This window comes from Lepidochelys kempii, chromosome 2 (genome assembly GCF_965140285.1).
Source record: "Lepidochelys kempii isolate rLepKem1 chromosome 2, rLepKem1.hap1, whole genome shotgun sequence".
NCBI classification, from domain to species: domain Eukaryota; kingdom Metazoa; phylum Chordata; order Testudines; family Cheloniidae; genus Lepidochelys; species Lepidochelys kempii.
The window spans coordinates 269,730,652-269,757,663 of record NC_136381.1 but is presented as its reverse complement, the minus strand read 5'-3'; the positions used below and the strand labels follow the sequence as shown (position 1 = coordinate 269,757,663).

The 27,012-nt window shown below is 46.2% G+C and overlaps 1 protein-coding gene across 3 annotated transcripts; it reads left to right on the top strand.

The window, feature by feature from the left end:
* Positions 1 to 24,600, top strand: LOC140905792 (GTPase IMAP family member 9). Of its 3 annotated transcripts, XM_073329276.2 has the most exons (7): positions 1 to 268; positions 3,242 to 3,409; positions 6,297 to 6,371; positions 7,275 to 7,404; positions 8,123 to 8,157; positions 12,635 to 12,684; positions 23,371 to 24,600. In XM_073329276.2, exons 4-7 carry the CDS (start codon positions 7,366 to 7,368, stop codon positions 24,258 to 24,260), a joined length of 1,014 nt encoding a protein of 337 aa, XP_073185377.2. In that variant the 5' UTR covers positions 1 to 268; positions 3,242 to 3,409; positions 6,297 to 6,371; positions 7,275 to 7,365; the 3' UTR covers positions 24,261 to 24,600. The 3 variants fall into 3 exon arrangements, with proteins under 3 accessions (XP_073185377.2, XP_073185379.2, XP_073185378.2); XM_073329278.2 differs by lacking the exons at positions 1 to 268; positions 7,275 to 7,404 and having other exon boundaries at positions 3,053 to 3,409; XM_073329277.2 differs by lacking the exons at positions 1 to 268; positions 6,297 to 6,371; positions 7,275 to 7,404 and having other exon boundaries at positions 3,053 to 3,409.
* The last annotated feature ends 2,412 nt before the right edge of the window (positions 24,601 to 27,012 follow it).

Below are 27,012 nucleotides of genomic sequence, written 5' to 3'. Positions count from 1 at the left end.
AAGCGACTTTGTCTGTACAAAGTGCAAGCTGGTCTCCATATTGGAAGAGAAGGTTCAAGGTCTGGAGCAACAGGTATCGACCCTGCGTTGCATAAGAGAATCTGAAGATTTCTTGGACAGACGTCAGGATATGCTTCTACGGACACAATGTTCTGAAGATTCAGAGCAGGCTGTGCAGCGGGGACAGGAGGACGGTGAAGAAATTTGGCAGCATGTGACCTCCAGAAGAAGAAAGGGGAGCGTCCACGTACCAGCAATGCAGATACAGGTAAGTAACCGTTTTCATGTTCTCTCCACAGGTACTAATGCGGAGAGTGGACTAGATGATACGTCTGAGGGAAGGGAGCAGAAGGAGACTCCACCGATTGGAAGGCATGAGATCCACTGTCCTAGGGATGGGGGTTCCACGACCACCGCTCCCAAGAGAAGGAGGCGGGTGGTGGTGGTCGGGGACTCTCTCCTCAGGGGGACTGAGTCATCTATGTGCCGCCCTGACTGGGAAAACTGAGAAGTCTGCTGTTTGCCAGGAGCTAAGATTCACGATGTGACGGAGAGACTGCTGAGACTCATCAAGCCCTCGGATCGCTACCCCTTCCTGCTTCTCCACGTGGGCACCAATGATACTGCCAAGAATGACCCTGAGCGGATCACTGCAGACTACGTGGCTCTGGGAAGAAGGATAAAGGAGTTTGAGGTGCAAGTGGTGTTCTCATCCATCCTCCCCGTGGAAGGAAAAGGCCTGGGTAGAGACCATCGAATCGTGGAAGTCAACGAATGGCTACGCAGGTGGTGTCTTTGACCATGGGATGGTATTCCAAGAAGGAGTAGTGCTAGGCAGAGATGGGCTCCACCTAACAAAGAGAGGGAAGAGCATCTTCGCAAGCAGGCTGGCTAACCTACTGAGGAGAGCTTTAAACTAGGTTCACTGGGGGAATGAGACTAAAGCCCTGAGGTAAGTGGGGACACGGGATACCGGGAGGAAGCACGAGCAGGAGAGCCTGAGAGGGGAGGGCTCCTGCCCCATAATAAGAAAGCAGGACAAACAGCAAGTTATCTCAAGTGCCTAGACACAAATGCAAGAAGCCTGGGAAACAAGCAGGGAGAACTGGAAGTCCTGGCACAGTCAAGGAATTATGATGTGAGTGGAATAACAAAGACTTGGTGGGATAACTCACATGACTGGAGTACTGTCATGGATGGTTATAAACTGTTCAGGAAGGACAGGCAGGGCAGAAAAGGTGGGGGAGTTGCATTGTATGTAAGGGAGCAGTATGACTGCTCAGAGCTCCGGTATGAAACAGCAGAAAAACCTGAGAGTCTCTGGATTAAGTTTAGAAGTGTGAGCAACAAGGGTGATGTCATGATGGGAGTCTGCTATAGACCACCAAACCAGGGGGATGAAGTGGACGAGGCTTTCTTCCAGCAACTCACGGAAGTTACTAGATCGCAGCCCCTGGTTCTCATGGGAGACTTCAATCACCCTGATATCTGCTGGGAGAGCAATACAGCAGTTCACAGACAATCCAGGAAGTTTTTGGAAAGTGTAGGGGACAATTTCCTGGTGCAAGTGCTGGAGGAACCAACTAGGGGCAGAGCTCTTCTTGACCTGCTGCTCACAAACTTGGAAGAATTAGTGGGAACTGGGCTTGTTTAGTCTGCAGAAGATAAGAGTGAGGGGGGATTTGATAGCTGCTTTCAATTACCTGAAAGGGGGTTCCAAAGAGGATGGCTCTAGACTGTTCTCAGTGGTACCAGATGACAGAACGAGGAGCAATGGTCTCAAGTTGCAGTGGGGGAGGTTTAGGTTGGATATTAGGAAAAACTTTTTCACTAGGGAGGTGCTGGAATCTCCTTCCTTTGAAGTTTTTAAGGTCAGGCTTGACAAAGCCCTGGCTGGGATGATTTAGCAGAGGATTGGTCCAGGTTTGAGCAGGGGTTGGACTACATGACTTCCTGAGGTCCCTTCCAACCCTGATATTCTATGATTCTATGATTCTGAGTGGGCAACTGAATTGCGTTGGGTGCTGTACAAAAACAAAGAGATGATTGCCACAGTGTGTAGATCCAGTTTACCCCAGAGAGCACAGACCCTTGGTTCGGTATCTAGTTGTGTATGTGGTTAATGTCTAATCTCAGTAATTCCTGCGTAACTGCAGCTGTTTATTTGCACATGGAATTCTCCCCTCTGCTTCTGAAAATTTGGCTTTAGCTGTCTGAATGCAGACTTCGGCTTCACAGATCCCTCCAGTTTTTACATTGTCCTTCCAGGATGCTGCTGTTCTGCCAAAACTACTAGGATTCACCTGGGTTTTTTTTCTTTTTCTGTCAATAAAATAGTTTAGAAATATCTGCAAAATTATAGTGACAAACTGATGTTGCCTCCCTAAAAGGATGCACCGTATGCCTCCCACATGTTGCAGTTTGTATGTTTTCTGTATGGGGAAATCTGGCACATTTTTAGTACATCCCAATTCTTCACCAGATTCTTTTGTTTGTATGTTTTATCCCATCCCCTAGTCTTCATTTCTGTTTGTGTCTTTATACTGTAAGCCCTTGTGGGCAGGGAGTATGTCTTTTCTGTGTCTGAACACTACTCAGAATGATGGGGTTCAACTGGAGCCTTCACATGCTACCAAAATAATAATACATATAGAGATATGATTATTATTAATCGTTAATGGTTACAATGTGTCATCAGAGAAAAATATCACAGCCCAAGATTTCTGATCGCTACTTTTGTCAGAGCATCAAAAGGTTTTTATATAGATAGATACACACACAAATATTGTATAGATCTCTGATGAATCTGGTTGTGCATTTTTCTTTGTTTCTCACACACATACATCTTCCTGGGTACAGTCCTGTATTTATTTACTCACTTAAAATGGCACATATTTGCAAACTCATAGGGTTAGAAGGGACCGCAAGGGTCATCTAGCATAACCCCCTGCCAAAATGCAGGATTTGTCATGTCTAAATGGTTAGATCTGTTGCATACTGTTCATATAATCTTTGTGTGGCTTTCTTTATGGCGGTTGATGTTGTTCTGTCCTTAAACACAGGGTAGTTTGGATGCAGGCTGAATGTTCTCATACGTTCAGCACAAACCCACTTCCTGTAAAATTCAGACTTCTTCATTTAGCAAAAGGTATTTCCTGGTCAGTGGCAGCGGCTCATCGCACTGCATTTAGTTACAAAGAAATTTGAATCACTGAGTAGTTCGTTTTCATTTTCACAACAGTTTCATCCACTATTAATACGAAACTACTGTCAAAAAGAGAAACCAGAAGACTTCAGACATTTTTGAGTAATACCACAAGCTGGGAGGACTGTGCAGAAGTTGTAAATATCTGCTTCATCTGAAGAAATCTCACAGATTTGATCTCCAAACTCAACTGACACCGAAAAGGTTGTATGTATAGGAGGGACTGGGGTTGGCAAGGGGGAGTATTTTAAACTGCCTACAAAGAGTGAAAAATGAAAATATGTCTGAGTTAGGCAGGTGGAAATGCAGGGAACAAGCCGGTTTCTCTCTGGCATTTGGGTGCCTAAAGCCTGCCTGAGATGGGAGAATGTGGGGGGCGGGAGTGAGGGGAACAAAGTTCGGACAGAGAATGCTTGAAATGCACAGATGATGTAACTTCTTGTTCCCAACTGCTGCAACAACCGCAAGGCAGCTGGGTGTCATTTTGGGCAGTCTGGAGGCTACTCTACCCTGCGAGAGAGTCCAGCCCTCCCCCCCGCTCCTGCCTTTGTCCCAAGTTAAAGGTGTTGTAAAGCCACCTTCCTCCCTACTCAGTCACTGTGCTAAGCTCAGCTGGGTGCAGAGATGCCCAGTGCCCGCAAACCTTCTCTGCAGGCGCTCAGCACCTCAAAGAACCAAACCTGGTATGTATCTAGGATACCTTGTGGGGATTTGGTTTAACATACTGTATGTTGAATCATTGCCACAGGTGATGAAAGTACAATGGAAAAGTGAGATTTTCAATGATTCCACCAAGTCCTGGGTAGAACATGATTTTCTCACTTCATGCAGACCAGCTAGATCCTACATTTTTGTCTGCTCACATTTTTACAAGAAATATTTGAAGCATTTTAAGCACTTTCGTTAATTTCAGTGGAACTTAGGCACCAAACCTGCTTAGGTGCTTTTGCAAATTACATTAGGTGGCTATCTGTACCTTTAGGCACCTAAATACCTTTAAAAACCTGGATTTGGGTGCCTAAATCATCCCTGAACTTCAAAGGAGAAAGGAGATTCCCTTGGAAATTGTTTGATAGTAATGAACCTTAGATAAATAATTGTACATTAGATATTGATTTCCAGGAGAAGAACTAGGTGGTTGACAGTGAACATATAAATCAGAATGGATGCAGCAGGTTTCTGAGGAGCTCCTAGTGCGTTTCAAGCTTCCCAGACTCTGCCCTCTTGAGATGCCAGTCACAGACTATGAAGATGTCCTAAATATGAGCACGTGTGTGCTGCAGGTACTTGGTCCCCTCTCAGAGGGATTGGAACCCATCCCAGGGCTCTCCTGGGCTACTTAGACTTTGCTCCCTTTTGGTGGGGCTTTAGAAAAATATCCAGTCTTGAGTTAAAATTTTCCATTGAGAGAAAATTCACCACAACTCTTGGTAACTTAGTCCAGTGTTTAATTACACTCTCTATTGTAAACGTGTGCCTTATTTCCGGACTGAATTTGTCTTGCTCAAACATCCCGCCATTAGATATTTTTATACCTTTGTCTGCTAGATTAAAGATCCCTCTATCAAATTTTTGTTCCCCACATCGATACTTAGAGGCTATGATCGAGTCACCTCTTCACATTCTCTTTGTTAAGATGAGGAGATTGACCTTGAGTTTCTCACTCTAACGCAGGTTTTCTAATCCTTTAATCATTCTCATGGCTCTGCTCTGAACACTCTACAGTCTTTCAACATCCTTCTTGAAATGTGGATGCTAGTTTTCAATCCATTTAATGTCTGCTGTTTTAATTTTGCATCATTCTAGTTTCTTAATCAAAACGCTGTGCGGTATCAAGTATGGAAATGTAAGAATACTATATCGACCCTGTTATCTTTATCATCCAAACTTGTAATCTCATAAAAAAGATACCAACTTACTTTAAGAGGATCTATTTTCCATAAATGCATGTACATTGGTCTTAATTATATTACCCTCTTTTAATTTTTTATTAATCAAGTCCCATATCAGCCACTCTATGGCTTCACCTGGGATAAACATCAGACTGACAGACGCATAACTATTTGGGTCATCCCTTTTACTGTTTTTAATACTGATACAGCATTAGTTTCTTCCAGTCTTCTGGAAATTCCCAATGTTCTAACACTTACTGAAAATCAATATCAATTTTTCAATTAGCTCCTCTGCCAGCTCTTTTAAAACTCGTGGTTGCAAGTTATCAAGATTTGCTGATTTAAAAATGTTTGACTTTAGTAGCTGCTGTTTAACAGCCTCCTGAGATACTATGGAATGGACAGAGTCTTATGAAATGACATGATTTTTTTTCTCCAGTGCCAGAACAGAAATATTGTTGAAAACTCCTGCCCTTTCACCACCATTACTGATAATTCTACCATTCACATCTAGTAATGACTAATACCATTGTTAGCATTCTTTTGCCCCCATATAATTTATAATTTCCTTGTTATTGACTAACTCTGTTGACCACAGATTTTTCCTTGTGTCCCTTTGCTTCCCTTATCAATTTTCTTCCACTCCTAGTTTCTGAATTAGACCTTGTCTACACTACAAAGATAAGTTGACTTATGTTAGGTCGACTTATAAGTTGACTTATGACTTACAGTTGACTTACAGTCACTGCAATAATTTCTGTGGTGGCTGATGTCCACAATACCTTCCTTGGATCAGTGGTGTGTGTCCTCACCAGAAGCACTTCCACCAACCTAACAGGGACAGTGGGGGGATCTGTAATAAATATAAAGGGAAGGGTAAACACCTTTAAAATCCCTCCTGGCCAGAGGAAAAACCCTTTAACCTGTAAAGGGTTAAAAAGCTAGGATAACCTCGCTGGCACCTGACCAAAATGACCAATAAGGAGACAAGATACTTTCAAAGCTGGAGGAGGGGAGAAACAAAGGCTCTCTCTGTCTGTGTGTTGTTTTGCCAGGAACAGAAAAGGAATGGAGTCTTAGAACTTAGTAAGTAATCTAGCTAGATATGTGTTAGATTCTGGTTTGTTTAAATGGCTGATAAAATAAGCTGTGCTGAATGTAATGTATATTCCTGTTTTTGTGTCTTTTTGTAACTTAAGGTTTTGCCTAGAGGGATTCTTTATGTTTTGAATCTGATTACCCTGTAAGATATTTACCATCCTGATTTTACAGAGGTGATTCTTTTACTTTTTTTCTTCAGTTAAAATTCTTCTTTTAAGAACCTGATTGCTTTTTCATTGTTCTTAAGTTCCAAGGGTTTGGGTCTGTGTTCACCTCTGCAAATTGGTGAGGATTTTTATCAAGCCTTCCCCAGGAAAGGGGTTGTAGGGGTTGGGGAGGATTTTTGGTGGCGGGGGAAAGACATTTCTAAGCAGGCTCTTTCCCTGTTATATATTTGTTAGACGCTTGGTGGTGGCAGCAATAAAGTCCAAGGGCAAAAGGTAAAATAGTTTGTACCTTGGGGAAGTTTTAACCTAAGCTGGTAAAAATAAGCTTAGAGGTTTTTCATGCGGGTCCCCACATATGTACCCTAGAGTTCAGAGTGGGGAAGGAACCTTGACAGGAGCTGAGACCCCAGTCTCTCAGCTCCGCTAACAGCTCCCTGCCTGGCTGCCCCACAGGCTCCCAGCAATCTGCCTCCTCCATCCAGCTCCCTGTTCCCTGTTGGGAGTGGGGAGAAGTCACCCCGGTTTCTTGTCTCCGCATTCCCTGCCAGGAGTGTGGGGGGGAAGATGTCCAGTGCTTCTCACCTCCCTGTTCCCTAATGGGAGCAGGGGTGGGAAGCTGCCCAGGGCTTCTTGCCCCGAGGGAACAGGGTCCAGCTGCTCCAGTCTTTTATCCCCACACCCGCTCACTGCTGGACAGCCTTGTCAGTTGGCTCCAGAGCCATGTCTTCTCTCCCCGGCTGTTAGCCAGGAGTGGGGTCCAGCCACCTGGGCTTCTGACCCCCAGCCGGGAGTAGGGTCCATCCACTTGGGCTTCTCTTTCCAGCTCCTAGCCATGAGTGGGATCCAGCTCCCCAGAGGAGCGGGGGTCATTTGGGCTCTAGCTACCTGACTTTCTTGTCAATTTCACAGAAGAATGACAGCCAACAGCTGATGTAAGGAATGCAGTCTCTACACAAACACTGCCTCACCCTAACTCCACCAACATAAGCCTCTCTTTGAGATGGCTTTATTATGTCGGCCTAGCAGAGGAGATACATTGGTGAGAGGAGCATTTCAGTGTGTAACCCTCTACTCTTTTGTCAACAAAGCTGTGCAGCGTAGACTAGGCCTTATATTGATTACTGTCAACTTCCCCTTTATTATTATTTGTATAGCTGCTTCACTTGCCCTCTAAACCAGGTTGGCATTTTAACCAATATGACTTTCTTCCTTGATTGTGGCTTTTTGGGCTTCTAGTAAAGCGTTCTTAAACAATTCCTAATTATTATTCACATTTTTTTCTGATTAAATTCTTCCTTCCAGCTGCATTGGCTCTAATTGTTATCAGCTTTGTGAAATTGGCCTTTTAAAAGCACCAAGTATATATATCACTGGTCTGGATTTTATTCGGTTTCTACATTATAAATGTCATGAGCGTTTGTACCCAAGTTACTATAAATATTCAGTTGTGTGATCAGTTCGTCTTTATCCACCAAGATGAGGGCTAATGTAGAATTCCCCACCACACTTTCTGCACCACTCTTTGAATTCGGAAATTGTCAGGTATAATATTTAGAAATTCCAAGGGTGTTTTAGTACTGGCAGCGTGAGACCTCCGGCATTTGTCATTCAGAGTGAAGTCCCCCGTGATCATGCAGGTTTTTTCCTACACATTATAGACAGGTGCATAATGAGCCAGTTATCCTGTTCCCTAGTGTGATTTGGTGGCTAGTAGCAGACACCAACTAATACCTTATCTTGTGCTTTTTATCTCTTAGGACATTGATCCACAAGCATTCAAGATCATAAACAGGTAATGCAATATTTCATCCTATCACCCCCACTCTCCATTTGCACTCAATCCTTCCTAAATAGAATATAATGATTTATGCTAATATTCCAGTCATGGAAATCATCTCTTAGGCTTTAGTAATACCAACTAGATAGAATTTATGGTCATAAATGAACTATTCCAGTTCCTTTTGTTTGTTACTTATGCTCCTACCATTAGTGTATAGGCAAGTCAAGAATGTTTTTCTTCATGTCCTTTGGTTCCTTGATTATTTTTGTTCTCAAGATATTAATTCTGTGATGAGTACTCATCTTTCCTCTTCTTACCCTCTTGTTCTATTGATGGTTTAATGCCCTCCTGACTACTGTAACCAACCTGTCCTGAGAAAATTGGTCCCTTTTCTATGGAGGTGTAGGCCATCCAAACTATACAATCTCCACACCCCATAGAAGGTGGAGCAATGTATTCCACAATATCAAAATCTTTCGCCCTACATCACTTACCTAGCCAGTGGTTCACTTCCATAAACTTCTGCCTTCTGTCTTCCTTTGCTTGTGGAACAAGAAGGATCTCGTGGAAGATCGCTTGGACATTCTTCTTCAACATGCTTCGGAGGTCCCTAAAGTCATTCACTATCTGCAAGATATCCCTCAACGCAGTGTCATTAGTGCCAATCTGAACCACCACCAATGGATCCTTTCCTCTTTGACTACAAAACCTATTTAATCTTAGTGTGACATCTCCTGGTTAGGGCACTAGGGCACCCCTACACCTGTCTCAGAGTCACTGCTGTCCTGGATACAATCCCCCTCTTTCAACTGGGACTTGCATTCTTTTTTTATGAATGGGTGACACTATATTTGGCTGTGTTAAAAGACATATTGGTCACTGAGCCCATTTGTTACATTAATTTAACAATTAAATTGTTTTGAAGTAGGGTGTGGTCAGCTTGATTTATTTTGTGCCTCTGGAACTGGCTCTGTTTCCTGCTCACATAGAATTACAGAGAAGACATTTTCCTCTCATTGTTCATTCAGTTTAGATAATGCACAGTTCATGCAAATCTTTTTTTTATCCACCTCAGAGTGTTCTTTGCTAATTATTAACTTTTAACTATTACCATTATTATTAATCCTTAACCTTTTTGTATTAGCCTCTCTTTAATTATTACTGTACCTTAGACAAATTTCTCTTTTTAAAAATGTTATCCCTTTGAATACTTTTTTTCTCAGTTTTTCTCAGTTTCTATATGAATTATTTCAAAAGTGCCTAAAGCTAAGATTCTTCAAAATGACTGGAGAGTTAGACTCATAGTCTTTAGATCAGAAGGGACCGTCGTGATCATCTAGTCTGACCTCCTGCACAACATAGGCCATAGAATCTCACCCACCCACTCCTGTAATAGACCCCGAACCCCTGGCTGAGTTATAGAAGTTCTCAAATCATGGTTTAAAGACTTAAGTGACAGAGAATTCACCATTTACACCAGTTTAAACCTGCAAGTGACTCATGCTTCTTGCTGCAGAGGAAAGTGTAAACCTCCCAGGGTCTGCCAATCTGATCCAGAGGAAAATTCTTTACAAACCTCAAATACAGCAATTGGTTAGACCCTGAGCATGTGGGCAAGACCTGCCAGGGTAGATACCTGGGAAAGAATTCTCTGTAGTAACTCAGAGTTCTCCTCATCTAGTGCCCCATCTCTGACTGTTGTGGATTTTTGCTACTGGCAGTCACTGTTGAGCCACATGCCATTGTAGGCAGTCCCATCACACTGTCCCCTCCATAAATATATCAAGCTCAGTCTTGAAGCCAGTTAGGTTTTTTGCCCCCACTTGCTCCCCTTGGGAGGCTGTTCCAGAACTTCACTCCTCTGATGGTTAGAAACCTTCATCTAATTTCAAGTCTAAACTTGTGGGTGGCCAGTTTGTTCTTGTGTCCACATTGGCACTTAACCTAAATAACTCCTCTCTCTCCCTGGTTTGTCCCCCTGATGTATTTGTAGAGAGTGATCATATTTCCCCTCAGCCTGTGCTTGGTTAGGCTAAACAAGCGAAGCTCCCTGAGACTTCTATCATAAAGTAGTATCAGAGGGGTAGCCGTGTTAGTCTGGATCTGTGAAAGTGGCAAAGAGTCCTGTGGCACCTTGTAGACTAACAGACGTATTGGAGCATGAGCTTTCGTGGGTGAATACCCACTTTGTTGGATGCATGTCATGTATTCACCCACGAAAGCTTATGCTCCAATACGTCTGTTAGTCTATAAGGTGCACTGGACATTTTGCCACTTTTATCATAAAGTAGGTTTTCCATTCCTCGGATCATCCTAGTAGCCCTTCTCTGCTTGAAGTAGCCCTCCAGTTTGAATTTTGATGCCTCAGTTTTGAGGGCCCTACTTGAGACCCCTAAAAGGTGCCTGATTTGCAGAAATTATTGAGCACCCACTCTCTGAAAATCTGTCCCCTTCAAGGTGTCTTAGGTGTACACCCAAAAATATAAGCATCTAAATCAGGGGTCAGCAACCTTTCGGAAGTGGTGTGCCGAGTCTTCATTTATTCACTTTCATTTAAGGTTTCGCATGCCAGTCATACATTTTAACGTTTTTTGGAAGGTCTCTCGCTATAAGTCTATATATTATATAACTAAACTATTGTCATATGCAAAGTAAACTAGGTTTTCAAAATGTTTAAAAAGCTTCATTTAAAATTAGATTAAAATGCTGACCTTACACCCTGGCCCGCTCAGCCCGCTGCCAGCCTGGGGTTCCGTTCACCTAGGCCGACAGCAGGCTGAGTGAGGCCTGCGGCTGGGACCCCGGCTGGCAAGGGGCCGGCGGCCAGAACCCGAGACTGGCAGTGGCCTGAGCTCAGCCCACTTCCGGTCTGGGGTTCCGTCTGCTGGCTCCTGCCAGCCACAGTCCTGGCTGCCGGCTCCACTCAGCCTGCCGCCGGTCTGGGATCCCGGCCCTGTCCACACAGAGTAGGTACCTACCTTCTCCCTGGTTCTAGCCATTCTCCTCCTCTCTCTGCACTGAGCTGGGGGTGGGAGTGCACTGAGCACAGGACGGGGATGAAGGAGCAGGCTGGGCGTTGGGGTGCAGGGTCTGGCCAGGAGCTAGAATGAGGGAGGGGGCTCAGGGTTGGGGCAGGAGGTTTGGGTGTGAAGCACTTACCTGGGCAGCTCCCAGTTGGTGCGAGGGGTGCGGGTGGGAATGTGGGTGTGTGTGTGTGCAGGAGCTCCTGTTTGGTGCTCGGGGTGGTGGTGTGGGGGGGTGCAGGATTCAGGGCAGGGGGCTGGGGGTGTGTGAGGAGGGTGCAGGAGTCAGGGTAGGGGGGCTGGTTATGTGGGGGGATGCCGGAGTCAGGGCTGGGGTTGTGGGGGGGTGCAGGGGTCAGGGCACGGGGCTGGGGTGTGAGGGGGGTACAGGGCTGAGGGCAGAGGGCTGGGTGGGTGTGAGGAGGGTGCAGGGGTCAGGGCACAGGGCTGGGGGTATGTGAGGCGGGTGCAGGGGTCAGGGCAGAGGGCTGGGGGGGTGGCCTGGGGTTGGGGGTGTGTTCTTAGCCCCCTGCCCTGAGCGGCTCATGGCAGGGCGCTGGAGGGGATATGCCGATTCCACCCCCTTCCCCAAGGTCTCGTTTCACTTTTCCCTCTCCCCCTCCATAGCAAGGGCCGTTAGCTGATCGGTGGCAGGGAGGGAGAGGAGGAGGGGCAGGAACCCGGCAAGCTGGGGGAAGAGGCGGGGGGAGGGGGAAGCTTGCCTGCCCTGCACAGAGAGAGCCGGGGGTGGGGGGTGGAGAAGAGCGGGCCAAGCTGGCCCAGGCAGGATTTTTAATGGCATGCTGCTGACTGCCAGGGTCCGCAACGTGCCATTAAAAATTGGCTCGCGTGCCATAGGTTGCAGACCCCTGATCTAAATTAACGAGTCACTTTTGAAAATCCTGGCATGTGACTTAGAAGCACAAGTCCCATTGATTCTTAAGCCACCTAGATGAGTTTGAAATGTCCCCCGCACACACACTTTTCCATGTGTTTTTCATTGTACAGTAGCTCTGAACTAGAGGTCAACAATCATTGTAGCAGTGTGAAGGGCTCCACTTGTACTTCCCCATCTCTTTGTGTTCAGACTTTATGCAGAAGGGGCAACTGATTTCATGGGTCCCCGATGACCTGGAAGAACCAAAACAAGCTAAGTCAGGGCTTTGATTAACCTTCACGGTCTCCATGCAGAATTTTCACACAATATTTAAATAATTCCATGAAGGCAGGATTCCTGAGCCCCTCAACATCGTAAAAATAACTAAATAAAAAAAAGGAGAGAGAGAAAAAAATACTCTTCAGACAACCTTTGATTCTCCCACCAAATCCTTCTCAATTTCTGGTGATCAATACTGCACAAATGTATGTAAGGAGATACTGTGTGTTTTAGCTCTCCATTTGTATTTGCTACACTTCTAAGTGATTATAAATTTCTAAATGGTGCTGTTTTTCCATTAATATTTCAGAAAAAATATGGTGAGAAAACAGCAGGCAGCAGACGAAGAAGCTCCCCATGGTAAAAAAACAATATATCGTATTTTGCCTTCACTTGTGCCATAGGGCTCATTTCAGATTTTCCTGTGTTCTAGATAAAAGAGCAAACACACATGCTAATAATTATACCAATAATGGCTCTGGCGGGGTTAGTCCTTCAAACCCCACACAGGGATTTTCCTGTAGTTACAAATTCTTAACACCTTTTCCTCAGAACAAGCACGCTCATGAAATGTTTATTCCCTCCCCTATACAGCCTTGGACTTTAATCTGGGAATGGGTAAATCATAGACAATGGTTCTCTCCTCAGGGAGTAGCTTCAAAAGGTTGGGTCTTTGCATAAACGGGGAAGGTATTTGCATTCACCTCCCACTAGATACTTCCGAGGAATTCCACTTCACACATATTGTCCCCAAAGACCATTCTTGTCTGGCACATCGTTTGAAGGAGTCCTTTGAAGCTCAGAACACTTCCCTCCTAGAGAAGCTGCATACAATCTCACAATAATAGATAGTCTTTGCATTTTTTAAAGCAATGGACTCCAAAGCTACTTAAACGTAATTCAGTAACGTTTGTTCAGGTTAGTACAGCAAATTCCCATATCTGTGACAACAGAAAACAAAGGGGAGTGGAAAGAATATGGTTCAGGCTATGTCTCATCATCTCACTTGCAGAGGAGAGCAGGAGCCCTTCACATACTCTCAGACGCTGCCCCTTTAGCTATGACTCAGCTCCTGTTAATTTGCCAGATTCAAAAGTTTACAGCTCCTTGCCCAGCACCCACCTTCCCTTCCCCTACTGCAGGGCTAGTCCAGGAGCACATGAAGCAGGGTCTGTGTGCTCTTAGCTCCACCTTACTCTCCTCCACATCCTCACCCCAACAACAAACACACAGGACATAGGGAGAACCAAAACTGGAAACGTATTCTGGGCTGAGCAGGACTTGCCCTGCAATTCTTCAATCTGTGGGAGACCAGGGCTCCCATTTCAATGGGAGTTAGGTGACCTGAGGGGACCTTGGCCTTAAGACTGAGATTCTCTGATACTCCAGCGATGGGGCTTTATGAGTACCTTAGTGGACAGTGGCAATGTATAGGGAATAGCAGGTGTGGAAGAATCGACATTGGCAAAGTGAATGCAGTTCTGGATTCCGAGGACAGCAGACCCTGGAGTAAGTCCCACATCTGTCAGATACCCTCTGTAGCAATGACAATCCATGTCCTCCTCTAAGTTGTCCTGGAACTTGTATTGCAGAGGATACCCCTTGTTCTTCATGCCCGAGAGATGCCTGACAGACACTCCAACAGCTTGAGCCCTGATTGAAATTCTGACCGACAGTATTTGTATGGGAAAGCAGTCAGCTAATCCACTCCCTTAACAGCGCCTGTTTGACCCAACTCTATTTGTTAAGGCTGAAGGTCCAGAAATCTGGACATTTTATCCTAACTATGGAATTCTCTCATTTGTACACTTTATGAATATGCATCACGCCATGTGAATGTTTTGTCTTTCTTTAATTAACACCTATATTCTTATTACTCCTATTCTCTCCTCTTACCATGGGATCAGTTGCTCTGCTACAGTGATAGGCATGCTATCAAAATAATAATTTTCATTTAAATAATTTAATTATAAATAATTGAAATGATGTAAGTAGACATTTAGGTGCCTTTAAATCCTAGTGGAACAAGCATAAGAACGAACTGAAGTTAAACACTTACCGTTTAAAAGGCATTATTGCCTGTCAATCTGACGGGGTCTCGCTCAGCCAGGAACCTCCCATGGCCACTTACGCTATGTCCAGGAGACATACCTGTACACATTGATTGAGCTAGTGTGCTACATATAAGGTGTAGTCACAGAGATTTGAGTGGTGCAACTGGCTAGCAGCCCCAGGTAAGTACCTGTCTAAGACGCTAGGTATGTACGTGGGTGGCTAGCCTCTTCTGCTGCTATGGCTACACACTACTTTTAGTGTGCTAATGCTATCAGAACTAGTGCAGGTGTGTCTCCTTGAGGTTAAATTTACCCCTCCAGCTGGAAGTGCAGACATATCCTAAAAGAGGAGGAGCAAGGAAGCCCAGACACCTCAGTGAAGGGGAAGACATGTGCTGTGTCAGTCAAGCCAAGGAAAATGCCATGCTAACTCTATTCATGTTACTTACTCCACAGGGGCCCCCTAGAGCAGGAACTCTCAAGTTCCTGATCCCCGATCCCCAAAGTTACATAGGTGTCTGAGTCTCACTTTTAAGGCCCACTGAGATCCACAAGTCCTCCTAGGCGCCTACATGTCTGTGTCTGGTCATTCACAGGCTGCCTCACCCTAGGCATGTGGATGCCTGAGCCCCAGCGCAATCCACAAACTGGGACAGGACAGGCAGAGAAGCACCTTCTTACCTTCTTGCTGCAGGGCCCAGTCCAGGATACACACTTGAACATGCCTGCTAGATCAGGTCCCATTCAGAATCCAGAGGGAGGAGACAGTGCCTTCTAACGGTTAGCCCAGTGGTTGGAACACTCACCCCGGCTGCAGGAGACCCAAGTTCACTTCCCCCCTTCTGCTTGACAGAGAGAGGATTTGAACAGGGGTCTCCTGCACGTCTTAGTAGCATGCGTTAACCACCAGAGCACAGGATAGTCTGGTATGAGCTCCCTCAGCCCCTCCTGCTGAAGTTGTTCCACTGTGTATAAATACTTAGTCACCGGGTCAGAGAGAAGGAGAATGATTCTATAGTCCCATGGTTAGGGCACCCACTAGGAGATGGGAGACCCAGGGTCCATTCCCCCTGCACCAATGATTACTTAATTACTAGCTGAAAGCCTGTTGTGTTGCCTGGCTGTAATTCGTAAAGCCAGGTGAAGTAACAGGGACTGCTGGGAGAAAACATGCGGCAATAAACAGAGAGAGACTGTGAATGCGAAACATGCACATTGTCAAATTGCAATGCCGGCACATGTGACAGCTTTGACTCCTATGACCTGACTCAAACACTCCCACCTCCCAGTTGTCTCTTAGATTACTAAGGATGATTGTCCATGTTTTCACACAGTTTTGAACCAAGATCTGTTTCCACAGGCTCAGTGTAGTTCTGCACTTATACCGTACTTACTGCGTTCATCATAGTCTGGCTTTGGACATTGTAACTGCCCTCTAATCCTCTGCTGAAAAGTCAAACTTTAATGTACACAAAAATGCAGGCCTCTTCCTGGCTGCTCAGCTGGAGACTCCAATTGCCCTTTCCTCACCCCTAGCAGAGGGGAACTGCCGCCATTCCCTAGTAGTGTCCAGACCCAGCAGAAACACGTCTCTCCCTCCTGCTGCTCTGGGGCATCTCTCCATGGGATCAAACAGCAGCACTTCCCTGCTTCCTGCTCCCTGGGGGCTTCTCCTCTTCCCAGCTCTCAGCAGCACCACTTTGCCAATTCCCCCCTCTCCTGCCTCCCACTGCCCAAGGACCTTCTCTTTGCTCTGGGCCATACATGCAGGTAGGGCTCAGGGAGTGGCAGGGCAGGGCTCTAGCCCTGCCAACATGCCTGAAAACCAGAGAATCAGAGGAGCTTTTGGTGTCATTGTGACAGCTTCTCCTGCACGTGCCAAGATCCTGTGATTCATGATCAGTTCCTCAGAGCTGGCCACACTACCTTCCCTGGCTGCTTGGAGAGGACTGCCCTTCAGCACCACCTCCCCACCCCCCGGCTGACAGTAAGAGCTGATGGTGGCCATTTTAAATAAGGGAAAATTTATGAGTTGAAAATCACTGAGCACTTAACTAGTGGGCAGTGTCATGCTGCAAACCCCAGTAATGATTGAACCTGGTGATACTCTGAACAAAAAGAGCCCCCAGCCATGCTTGTAGCTGTTTCTAGTGTGTCACGTTGATTGTACAGACATTCCAGGCTTCAGAGCAAGACACAGACAGAGTGACAATCCTGGAACCTTCTTCTATAGATTTATCCACAGTGGAACAGCTTGAACAGGAGGGACTGAGGAGCCGCACATCAGAGTATCCCATAGAAGGAGGCCCAAAGTTCTTGGGGACAGGCTGGCTACAGTATTCAGCAGGGCATTAAACTAATAACAGAATGGGAGGGTAAAAAGAGGAAAGATCTGAGCACTCAATCTGTACAAAAATGAGATGTTGAGAAAAAAAAAAAACCAATCAAGGAACCACACGACATAAAGACAGGAAATTCTTGAATTGCCTGTACACCAATGATAGTAGCCAGGATAACAAAGAAGAGGAATTGGAATTGTTCATTTATGAGCATAAATCTGAGTTAGTTGGTATTACTGAAACTTGGTGGGAAGATTCCCATGATTGGAATGTTAAAATCAATGGTTATAACCTTTTTTAGGAATGATCAAATGCATAGGTGTTGACTTCCCCTCTGCCCTGTGGTTGCTCAACACTCCTGCCCTCTGGCCCCGCCCCTGCACTGCCTCTTCCCACCCCTGCACTGCCCTTGCCCCGCCCCCATTCCACCACTTCCCCAAAGTCCCTGCCCCTCCCCACCTTTTCCCACCCCAGCCCCGCCCCCTCCCCACCCCATTCCACCCCTTTTCCCCAAGTCCCCGCCCCTGCCCCTCCTCTTCTCCGCCTCTTCCCCTGAGCATGCCTGTAACGATGCTGGTTCTGGCGGGACACAACTGAGAGAGCCAGTTCAGGACAAATTGCTTAAAGCCGGGCAAGGCTGGGGTTCCTTTACTGTTAAGGCAAACCAAACCAGCCAAAGAGAGAGGACTTTGGTTTTACCCCACTGGCTAACAGAAAGTCACACAAGCAATTCCCTTAGACACTCCAGTTTCCCAGTATCACCACCAGGGCCACTCATTTTGGGGACAAATGGTTATGAAAACCAACACCCCAGTAAAAGAAAAAAGGTTCTCTCGATCCCAAAGGACCAAGCCCCAGACCCCGGTCAATACACAAATCAGATCTTACCCACATATCGCACTGTTGCCAATCCTTTAGAATCTAAAATCTAAAGGTTTATTCATAAAAGGAAAAAGATAGAGATGAGAGCTAGAATGGGTTCAATGGAATCAATGACACACAGTCATGGAAAAGTCCTTGGTTCAGGCTTGTAGCAGTGATGGAATAAACTGCGGGTTCAAATCAAGTCCCTGGAGTACATCCCCAGCTGGGATGGGTCATGAGTCCTTTGTTTAGCACTTCCGTTTGTAGCAAAGTCCCTCCAGAGGTAAGCAGCAGGATTGAAGACCAGATGGAGATGAGGCATCAGCCTTTTATAGTCTTTTCCAGGTGTAAGAACACCTCTTTGTTCTTATTGTGGAAAAGTACAGCAAAATGGAGTTTGGAGTCACATGGGCAAGTCCCTGCATACTTTGCTAAGTCACAAGGCATATCTGCCTCCTCTCAGTGGGTCAGTTGTATCACTGATGGTCCTTAATGGGCCATCAAGCAGGCTAGGCAGAGCTGACACCAACTTGTCTGGGGTGTCACCCAGAAGCATAGCATAAGTTTGAAATACAGACAGTATACAGCCAATATTCATAACTTCAACTACAAAAATGATACACATATACAGATAGCATAATCATAACCAGCAAATCATAACCTCACACGACAACCTTTGTACAATATTTACTGCAAATATATAACAGTGGTTGCAACAGCAATCTATACGGTTAGAGATACTATCAATAACATCACAACACCATGTCCCTGCTCCTCCCCCTCCCTCTCAGAAAGTCCTAAGCACCGCCAAACAGCTGTTAGGCAGCTGGCAGGCAGGAAGTGCTGGGAAGGTGGGGGAGGAGCGGGGATGTGGCACGCTCGGGGGAAGAGGAGGCAGGGGTAGGGTGACCACATGTCCAATTTTATAGGGACAGTCCTGATTTTTGGGTCTTTTTCTTATATAGGCTCCTATTTTACCCCCATCCCCTGTCCCAATTTTTCACACTTGCTGTCTGGTCACCCTAGGCAGGGAAGAGGAGGGGCCGGGGGAGCTTGTCTGCCGGTGGGTGCAGAGCACCCGCAAATTTTTCTCCATGGGTGTTCCAGCCCTGGAGCACCCACGGAGTCGGTGCCTATGGGCACAAGTGGTGAAAGAGTTACGTTCCGTGTCAAAAATGGCTGCACCAGTGCCAAATACAGAGGTAAAATAACCTCTTTATTCTTACTTGAGGTACCACTGTTTATGCATCCGAACAGCCCTTTGGGCCACAGCATCACAGTGAGAGCTCATGTTCAGCTGATTAGCCACCACGATTCCCAAAGTTTTTTCAGAGTTACTGCTTCCCAGGATAGAATCCCCCATCCTGCAGGTATGGCCTCCATTCTTTGCTCCTAGATGTACACATTTACATTTAGCCATAATAAAACACATGTTGTTTTCCTCTGCCCAGCTTACCACACAAGCAAGACTGCTTTGTATCAGTGATCTGTCCTCTTCGTTAGTAACCACTCCCCCAGTGATTGTGTCATCTGCAAATGTTTATGTTTTCTTCAAGGTTCTTAATCAAAATATTAAATAGCAGAGGGTCAAGTATGTAATGACCCATCCACAAACTAAAAACTATTTCCCCATGCTAATTTTCCCCCCCACTGTTACTCCCACCTTCTTGTCAACTGTTTGAAATGGGCCATCCTGATTATCACTACAAAAGTTTTTTTTCTCCTGCTGATAATAGCCCACCTTAATTGATTTGTCTCGTTAGAGTTGGTATGGCAACCCACATCTCTTCAAGTTCTCTGTATATATATATCTTCCTACTGTATTTTCCACTGCATGCATCTGATGACGTGGGTTTTAGCCCACGAAAGTTTATGCCCAAATAAATTTGTTAGTCTCTAAAGTGCCATAAGGACTCCTCTTTCTTTTTGCTGATACAGACTAACTCGGCTGCCCCTCTGAAACCTTCCCCCTGTCTGTTTCCCCTATTGGAAGAAGCACAGCCTCTCCTTTCCGAGATGCTCACTTCCCTGCCACCACTAACATAGTCACAGCTTGTCTCCCTCTCTTTCTTCTCTTCTCTCAAATTAAATCCCTTAATTGGATTCAGGTGTTTCTCATTGACCTCAGGTAACCTCTTTTCAGCTGATCCTGACTGACCTGAAGTAATCCTTTCTCAGATGATAGGGAAGAGGGCCTTTAACATTCTAGGGCTTATATATCTGAACCCTCTCCAATTTATCAACGTACTTCTTGAGTTACGGACACTGGAACTGGAGGTGTCTGACCAGTGGGTCTTCCTGACATGTTCCAGGGTCTAACTGATCACCATATTTGGGGTCAGGAAGGAACTTTCCCCCAGGTCAGACTGGCAGAGACCCTGGTGGGTTTTTAGCCTTCCTCTGCAGCATGGGGCCTGGGTCACTTGCAGGTTTAAAGTGGAGAGTGGGTGATGAAGTTTGTTGCCTGCAATGTGCAGGAAGTCATACTAAATGATCATGATGGTCCCTTCTGGCCTATAAGTCTAATACATGAATATAATCCTCAGAGAGGTTCCCCTTCTTTTCTTATTCCTTCTGCTCTTGTGCTGGTCAGACAAGACCTGATTGGAATATTTAAAATTAAAAAACAAACTGAATTTTCTCCCCTTTCTTTCCACCCGACTAGTTCAGACCCATCCTTACCCTGAGGTTGCTACCCAGCATTTCCAGCACCTTGTGCATCAAGGTGTGTGTGTGTGTGTTGTAGGACGCTGAACACAACTCTGAAAACAACCCTCTTTGGATTCTAAGCACTTCCCTGATCACGAAGACACCATTAACATGACAATGTTCTTATTTTCTTATGCTAATGAAATGCTGGTGGCTGTCTGTGCTTCGTTGTGGGTTTGGGTAATTTGTATATCCTATTTTGAAAATTGTCCCTCTCCCTCATTGTTCTGGCCTGTGTCAGCTCCTTCCAGCCACAGAACCCTGGCCCCTTCAGAATCAGGTGAGGAGCATGAGTCATGATTGTATGAGCCTAACTGGTCTCCAGAGTCTTTTATCTTCCCTCTAGTAAATCAATGCTGTTTTCCTTTACAAAACTTCCAAAGTAAGCCCTGGTCTACATTAGAGTTAGGTTGATGCAAGGCACCTTATGTCGACTAATTCTGTAAGTGCCTACATGAACATTTCACTCTCACTGACAAAACTCTCCCACTGCACCGATTTAATAACTCCACCTCCGTGAGCGGCGTAGAGTCAACATCGACGTAGTTAGGTTGATGCAGTATCAGTGTAGACACCGCGTTGCTCACACTGACAGTTGGTGGCTTTCGGAATCCGTCCCACAATGCCCCTCACTGACAGTTCACTTGGTGCAAGCACTCTTAGTGAGGACGTACATCGCCAACACAAGGAGCTAAGTATAGACACGCACAAGAGATCTAATTACTGTAGCCGCTTATGCCAACATAAGTTAGGTCAACTTAATTCTGGAGTGTAAACATGCCCTAAACTTGGAGTCTGCACATGGATTTTAGAGCACTTTAAAATATGTTCTTAAACCAGAAGTGTTCAGATTCAATGACCACAGCATGTCACCTGGAGCCATCAAGCTGCAGTAACTACAGAGCCTGCAAGCTTCTGGCTTGCAACAGAGCCCCATTGCTGCCGCACATGCCCATTTCACTCTCTCGAGAGCAGGGTCGGCAACCTATGGCACGCGCGCCAAAGACGGCAAGCGAGCCAATTTTTAATGGTACGTTGTGGACCCCGGCAGTCAGCAGCATGCCATTAAAAATCCTGCCCGGCCCGGCCCGGCCCGGCCCACTCTTCTCCGCCCCCCACCCCCGGCTCTCTCCGTGCAGGGCAGGCGAGCTTCCCCCTCCCCCCGCCTCTTCCCCTGGCTTGCCGGGTTCCCACCCCTCCTCCTCTCTCTCCCTGCCGCCGATGGCCCTTGCGAGGGAGGGGGAGAGGGAAAAGTGGAGCTGGACCTTGGGGAAGGGAGTGGAATTGGCATATCCCCTCCAGTGCCCTGCCGTGAGCCGCTCAGGGCAGGGGGCTGGGAGCACCCCCCCGACCCCAGCCCACCCCCCATCCCTCTACCCAGACCCCTGAACCCCTCACGCCCCCCCAGCCTTCTGCCCTGACCCCTGCACCCCCCTCACACACCCCAGCCCTGTGCCCTGACCCGTGCACCCCGCACAAACCCCAGCTCTGTGCCCTGACCCCTGCACCCCCCGCACAGCCCCAGCCCTGACTCCAGCACCCCCATCCCCCCCCACATAACCAGCCCCCTCTGCCCTGACTCCTGTACCCTCCTTACACACCCCCAGCCCCCTGCCCTGACTCCTGCACCCCCCACACATACCCAGCCCCCCCATGCCCTGATTCTTGCACCCCCCATATCCCCACCCTGAGCACCAAACGGGAGCGCCTGTACACACACACACATCCACATTCCCACCTGCACCCCTCGCACCAAATGGGAGCTGCCCAGGTAAGCACTCCACACCCAAACCTCCTGCCCCAACCCTGAGCCCCCTCCCTCATTCTAGCTCCTGGCCAGACCCTGCACCCCAACCCCCAGCCTGCTCCTTCACCCCCAGCCCTGTTCTCAGCACACTCCCACCCTCATCTCAGTGCAGAGAGAGGAAGAGAATGGCTAGAACCAGGGAGAAGGTAGGTACCCACTCTATGTGGACAGGGCCGGGACCCCAGACTGTCAGCAGGCTGAGTGGGGCCGGCAGCCGGGACCCTGGCTGGCAGGAGCCGGCGGACGGAACGCCAGACTGGCAGCGGGCTGAGTGGCAGCGGGCTGAGCCGCTCAGCCCACTGCCGGTCTGGGGTCCCAGCCACCGGCCCTGCTCAGCCCACTGCTGGTCTGAGGTTCTGGCTGCCGGCTCCTTGCCAGCCGGGGTCCCGGACGCAGGCCTCACTCAGCCTGCTGTTGGCCTAGGTGAACGGAACCCCAGGCTGGCAGCGGGATGAGCAGGCCAGGGTGTAAGATCAGCATTTTAATTTAATTTTAAATGAAGCTTCTTAAACATTTTGAAAACCTTGTTTACTTTACATGTAACAATAGATTAGTTATATAATATATAGACTTATAGCGAGAGACCTTCCAAAAAACGTTAAAATGTATGACTGGCACGCGAAACCTTAAATGAAAGTGAATAAATGAAGACTCGGCACACCACTTCTGAAAGGTTGCCGACCCCTGCTCTAGAGCATCAGTTTGAGTCAGCCCATACTGGAGTTCTACACTTTAGCCGCAATAGCTGGTTCAGTATTCCTTCCCCAAAGGAGACCTGGGTGGGTGCACTAGCCGAGATCAATCCTGAATGGGTTATATCCCCGTTTAGGGAGGATCAGCATCGCAGTCGGAGCCCCAGCTGCAGGCAAAACAAATCTTAGAAGAATCAAAAAGTGTTGATGTCACATGATATTTTTAGGGGGGCTTTCTGTCAGGAACTCCTGGCTCAAATTACCCCAAATGTAGATCAATGACCCTGCCCTAGATCTCCAGGAGGCACAGCAAATGTGGAGACAATCCAAGCAGGTTTTAGAGGATTTAGAAAAGTCATCCTTTAAACAATAAGTGATTCTCAGCCCTAACTATAGCAGTACTGCGACTCCATTACGGGGTGGTGGTACTGAGACACAGGGAGGCCACACAGCAAAGCAGCGGGAGGCAAGATTGCACCCAAAAAATCCCTGTCGTTTCTGTAATGTCAAAACATCAATCTCTCCCCCATGGCTGAACTTTGTTATCTCTGAAGTGACATTACTATTTTTGTTCTGAACAGATTCGTGTTACCAAAGCCAATACGGGGAATCAGAACTGAGAATCGTCCTTGTAGGTAAAACAGGAGCTGGGAAAAGTGCAACAGGAAACACCATCCTTGGTGAGAGAGTGTTTGCATCCATACTGGGAGCACAGACAGTAACTAAGATTTGTAAAGCTGGCAGTAGGATCTGGAATGGGAAGACAGTTCGAGTGCTTGATACTCCTGCAATTTTTGATCCAAAGATCTGTAGCACAGACACTTACCAAGAGATCAGTCGCTGTATCGCGCTCTCTGTCCCAGGCCCGCACGCTCTGGTGCTGGTGACCCAGCTGGGCCGTTACACTGAAGAAGACAAGGACGCGGTGAGGAGAGTAGAGGAGATTTTTGGAGTTGAGGCCATGAGGTACATGATCGTCTTGTTCACCCGAAAAGAAGATTTAGGGGATGGTTCACTGAGTGACTATGTGAGACACTCGGATAACAGAGATCTCCAGACGCTGATTCAGAAGTGTGGGGACCGATACTGTGCTTTCAATAACAAAGCAACTGGAGCAGAACAGAAAGAGCAGGTTAGTAAGCTGATAGAAATAGCTGAGAGAATGGTGTGGGAGAACGGAAACTCATATTATACTAGCGAATTATATTTTAAGGCAGAGGTGGTGCTCAGTGATGTTAATGGAAACTTTGAAGAAAAATGCAAAAACTTTGGAGAAGACGTGAAACAGCACATCACAAACCAAAAAGACATGGCAGAATCTGAGCATTGTGGGGTATTAAACAGAATTGGGAAAGCATGTTGTCGTATAATTCCAGTTTATCTATGGAGACCTGTGATATTTGTGATATATGCTATATGTAGGATAGGATGGAGGTGCATTCTTTCATTGTATAATTACTGGTTTGGTTAATGATGATAACTCAGTTTCCTATCTGTTTTTCTCTTGGAGTTGAAATGTAGTTTATTAATAATCATGGACAGAATTTCTCTTCATTCTAATTCTACAGCTTCCTATGTTCTATAGCTCAGCTTCTTACCACGAATACAGCAAAAGACAAACATGCAAATTATGATTAGATTAAGTCATTTAGATTTGTTTTACAATAACTTCACACAAGAAATTCCATTAAGGATTGTATACAGATGTGTCAAATCTGTACTTTTTTTATGGAAAACCAAATGGTGGCAGTATAATAAACATGGCAGCATTTCCATTAAAATCTCATTGTATCAAATTTTGGTCATTTCAAACAACACGTAATTTATAGCGATGAAGAGTCAGCACGCCCAGTGTAGATTTAAACTCTCCCCTCACACCGGACTCTCTCCTCAATAGAGCGGCCCCCTACAACTGCTTCTGTTTTTTAGAATGTGAACTTTGCAGGGTGTGCAGAAGGTGAGCAGTGTCAGGCTGTTTCGGACCAGCGTGTGGAAGGCGACATTCCAAAGGTCAGAGCCCCTCGCAGAGAATGCTCTGTAAGAAATAACGCTCTACACACACCGAAGTCCTGTTACTGCACAGTCACTTTAAAAGATGCTGATCCAGAAACTGATGGCTGCTTCCCTACACAGTCACAGGTGTGAATCAATTTTAAAATATGCAAACTGACTGGGCCACAGTTTTGCTGACGACTGAAGGATGCAGTATAACATGCTACCAGGAGCTTCACTGTAACATGCCAGTAGAGGGGGAAACTTCAATAAGACCCTTGTCTGAAGACCTCCCATGTTGCTTGCTTCATTGATGACCCGTGGCCATAGGCTTGGGATGAATGGGTGGGTAAGAGAATGAGGTAGAAGTGTGGGAAGGAAGGAACATAGTTGGCAGCATGGCTGCTGGGGAGACAAGGGAATGGTATTGTTGAGGGAAGGACACATTGCCGCCTTGGGTGTCTGGAGACATTAGGTCAAGTAGTCTGAGTCTGTTTTATTGGAGAGGTGGATGGATCAGAGAGATGTACAACTTGTGACTTGTTGGTGGCTGCATGTGCAAAAGAGATTGAGGTTCAAGTGAGGGTTTGGAGGGAGTACCATGAAGCACTGTGGGAAGTTGACAACAAGTTCATGTTTCTCCTTTGAGAATGCTGCTGAACACCAGTTAACTACTTAGTTCAGTCCAAAATGTCCAAAAAGATCACAACAAAAATTTGAATCTGCTCATGAACACACATCATTTCACAGAATCATAAACTCGAAGGACTGGAAGGGACCTCAAGAGGTCTTTTAGTCTAGTCTTGTGCATTCAAGACATGACTAAGTATTATGTAGATCATCCCTGACAGGTGTTTGTCTAAGCTGCTCTTAAAAATCTCCATAAATAGAGATTCCACAACCTCCCTAGGCAATTTATTCCAATGCTTAACTACCCTGAAGTTTTTCTAATGTCCAACCTCAACCTCCCTTGCTGCAATTTAAGTCCATTGTTTATTGTCCTATCCTCAGAGGTTAAGGATAACAATTTGTCTCCCTCCTTTTAGTAACAACCTTTTATGTAATTTAAAATTGTTATCTTGTCCTCCCCTCAGTGTTCTCTTTTCCTGACTAAACAAACCAATTTTTTTTCAATCTTCCCTCATATGTCATGTTTTCTAGAACTTTAATAATTTTTGTTGCTCTTCTCTGGATTTTCTCCAACTTGTCCACATATTTCTTATCTCCTTATTGAATTTCATCCTATTTCCTTCAAACCATTTCTCCAGTTTGTCAAGATCATTTTGAATTTTAACCTCATCCTGGAAAGCACTTACAACATCCCCCGGCTTGGTATCATCCACAAACTTTATAAGCATATTATCTATGACTTTATCTGAATCATTGATGAAGATATTGAACAGAACTGGACCCAGAACTGATCCCTGCAGGACCCCATTCAATATGTCCTTGAAGTTTGACTGTAAACCACTGATAACTACTCTCCGGGAATGGTTTTCCAACCAGTTATGTACCCACCTTATATTTCCCTAGCTTGTTTATGAGACGGTCATACAAGACAGTATCAAAAGCCTTACTGCATCAAGATATACCACATCTACTGATTCCCCCCATCCACAAGGGTTGTTACCCTGTCAAAGAAACTATTAGGTTGGTTTGACGTGATTTGTTCTTGACAAAGCCATGCTGACGGTTACTTATCACCTTATTATTTTCTAGATGTTTGCAAATTGATTGCTTAATTATTTGCTCCATTATTTTTCCTTGTACTGAAGTTAAGGTGACTGGTTTGTAATTCCCCGGGTTGTCCTTATTTCCCTTTTTATAGATTGGTACTATATTTGCATGCTTTGGGCCTATTGCTCACACTAATATCCCAACTCAGTTTAAAACCAAAGTTCACGCAAATCCTGTTGAGGTTCCTTCCAGCCATAGGCACCGACTTCCCCTCTGCCCGCTGGGTGCTCGACTGCCACACCCCTGCATTGCCTTTTCCCACCTCAACCCCTCCCACATCCCACCCGCTTCCAAGTCCCTGCCCCGCCTCTTCTCCACCTCCTCCCCTGAGTGGGCCACGTCTCTGCTCCTTCCCCTCCCTCCCGGAAAGTCCTAAGTACTGCCAAACAGCTGTTAGGCGGCTGGTGGATGGGAAGCACTGGGGGGGAGGAGTGGGGAGAAGTGTGGGGGAGGTGGGGCGGAGCTTGGCTGCTGGTGGGTGCAGAGCACCCACT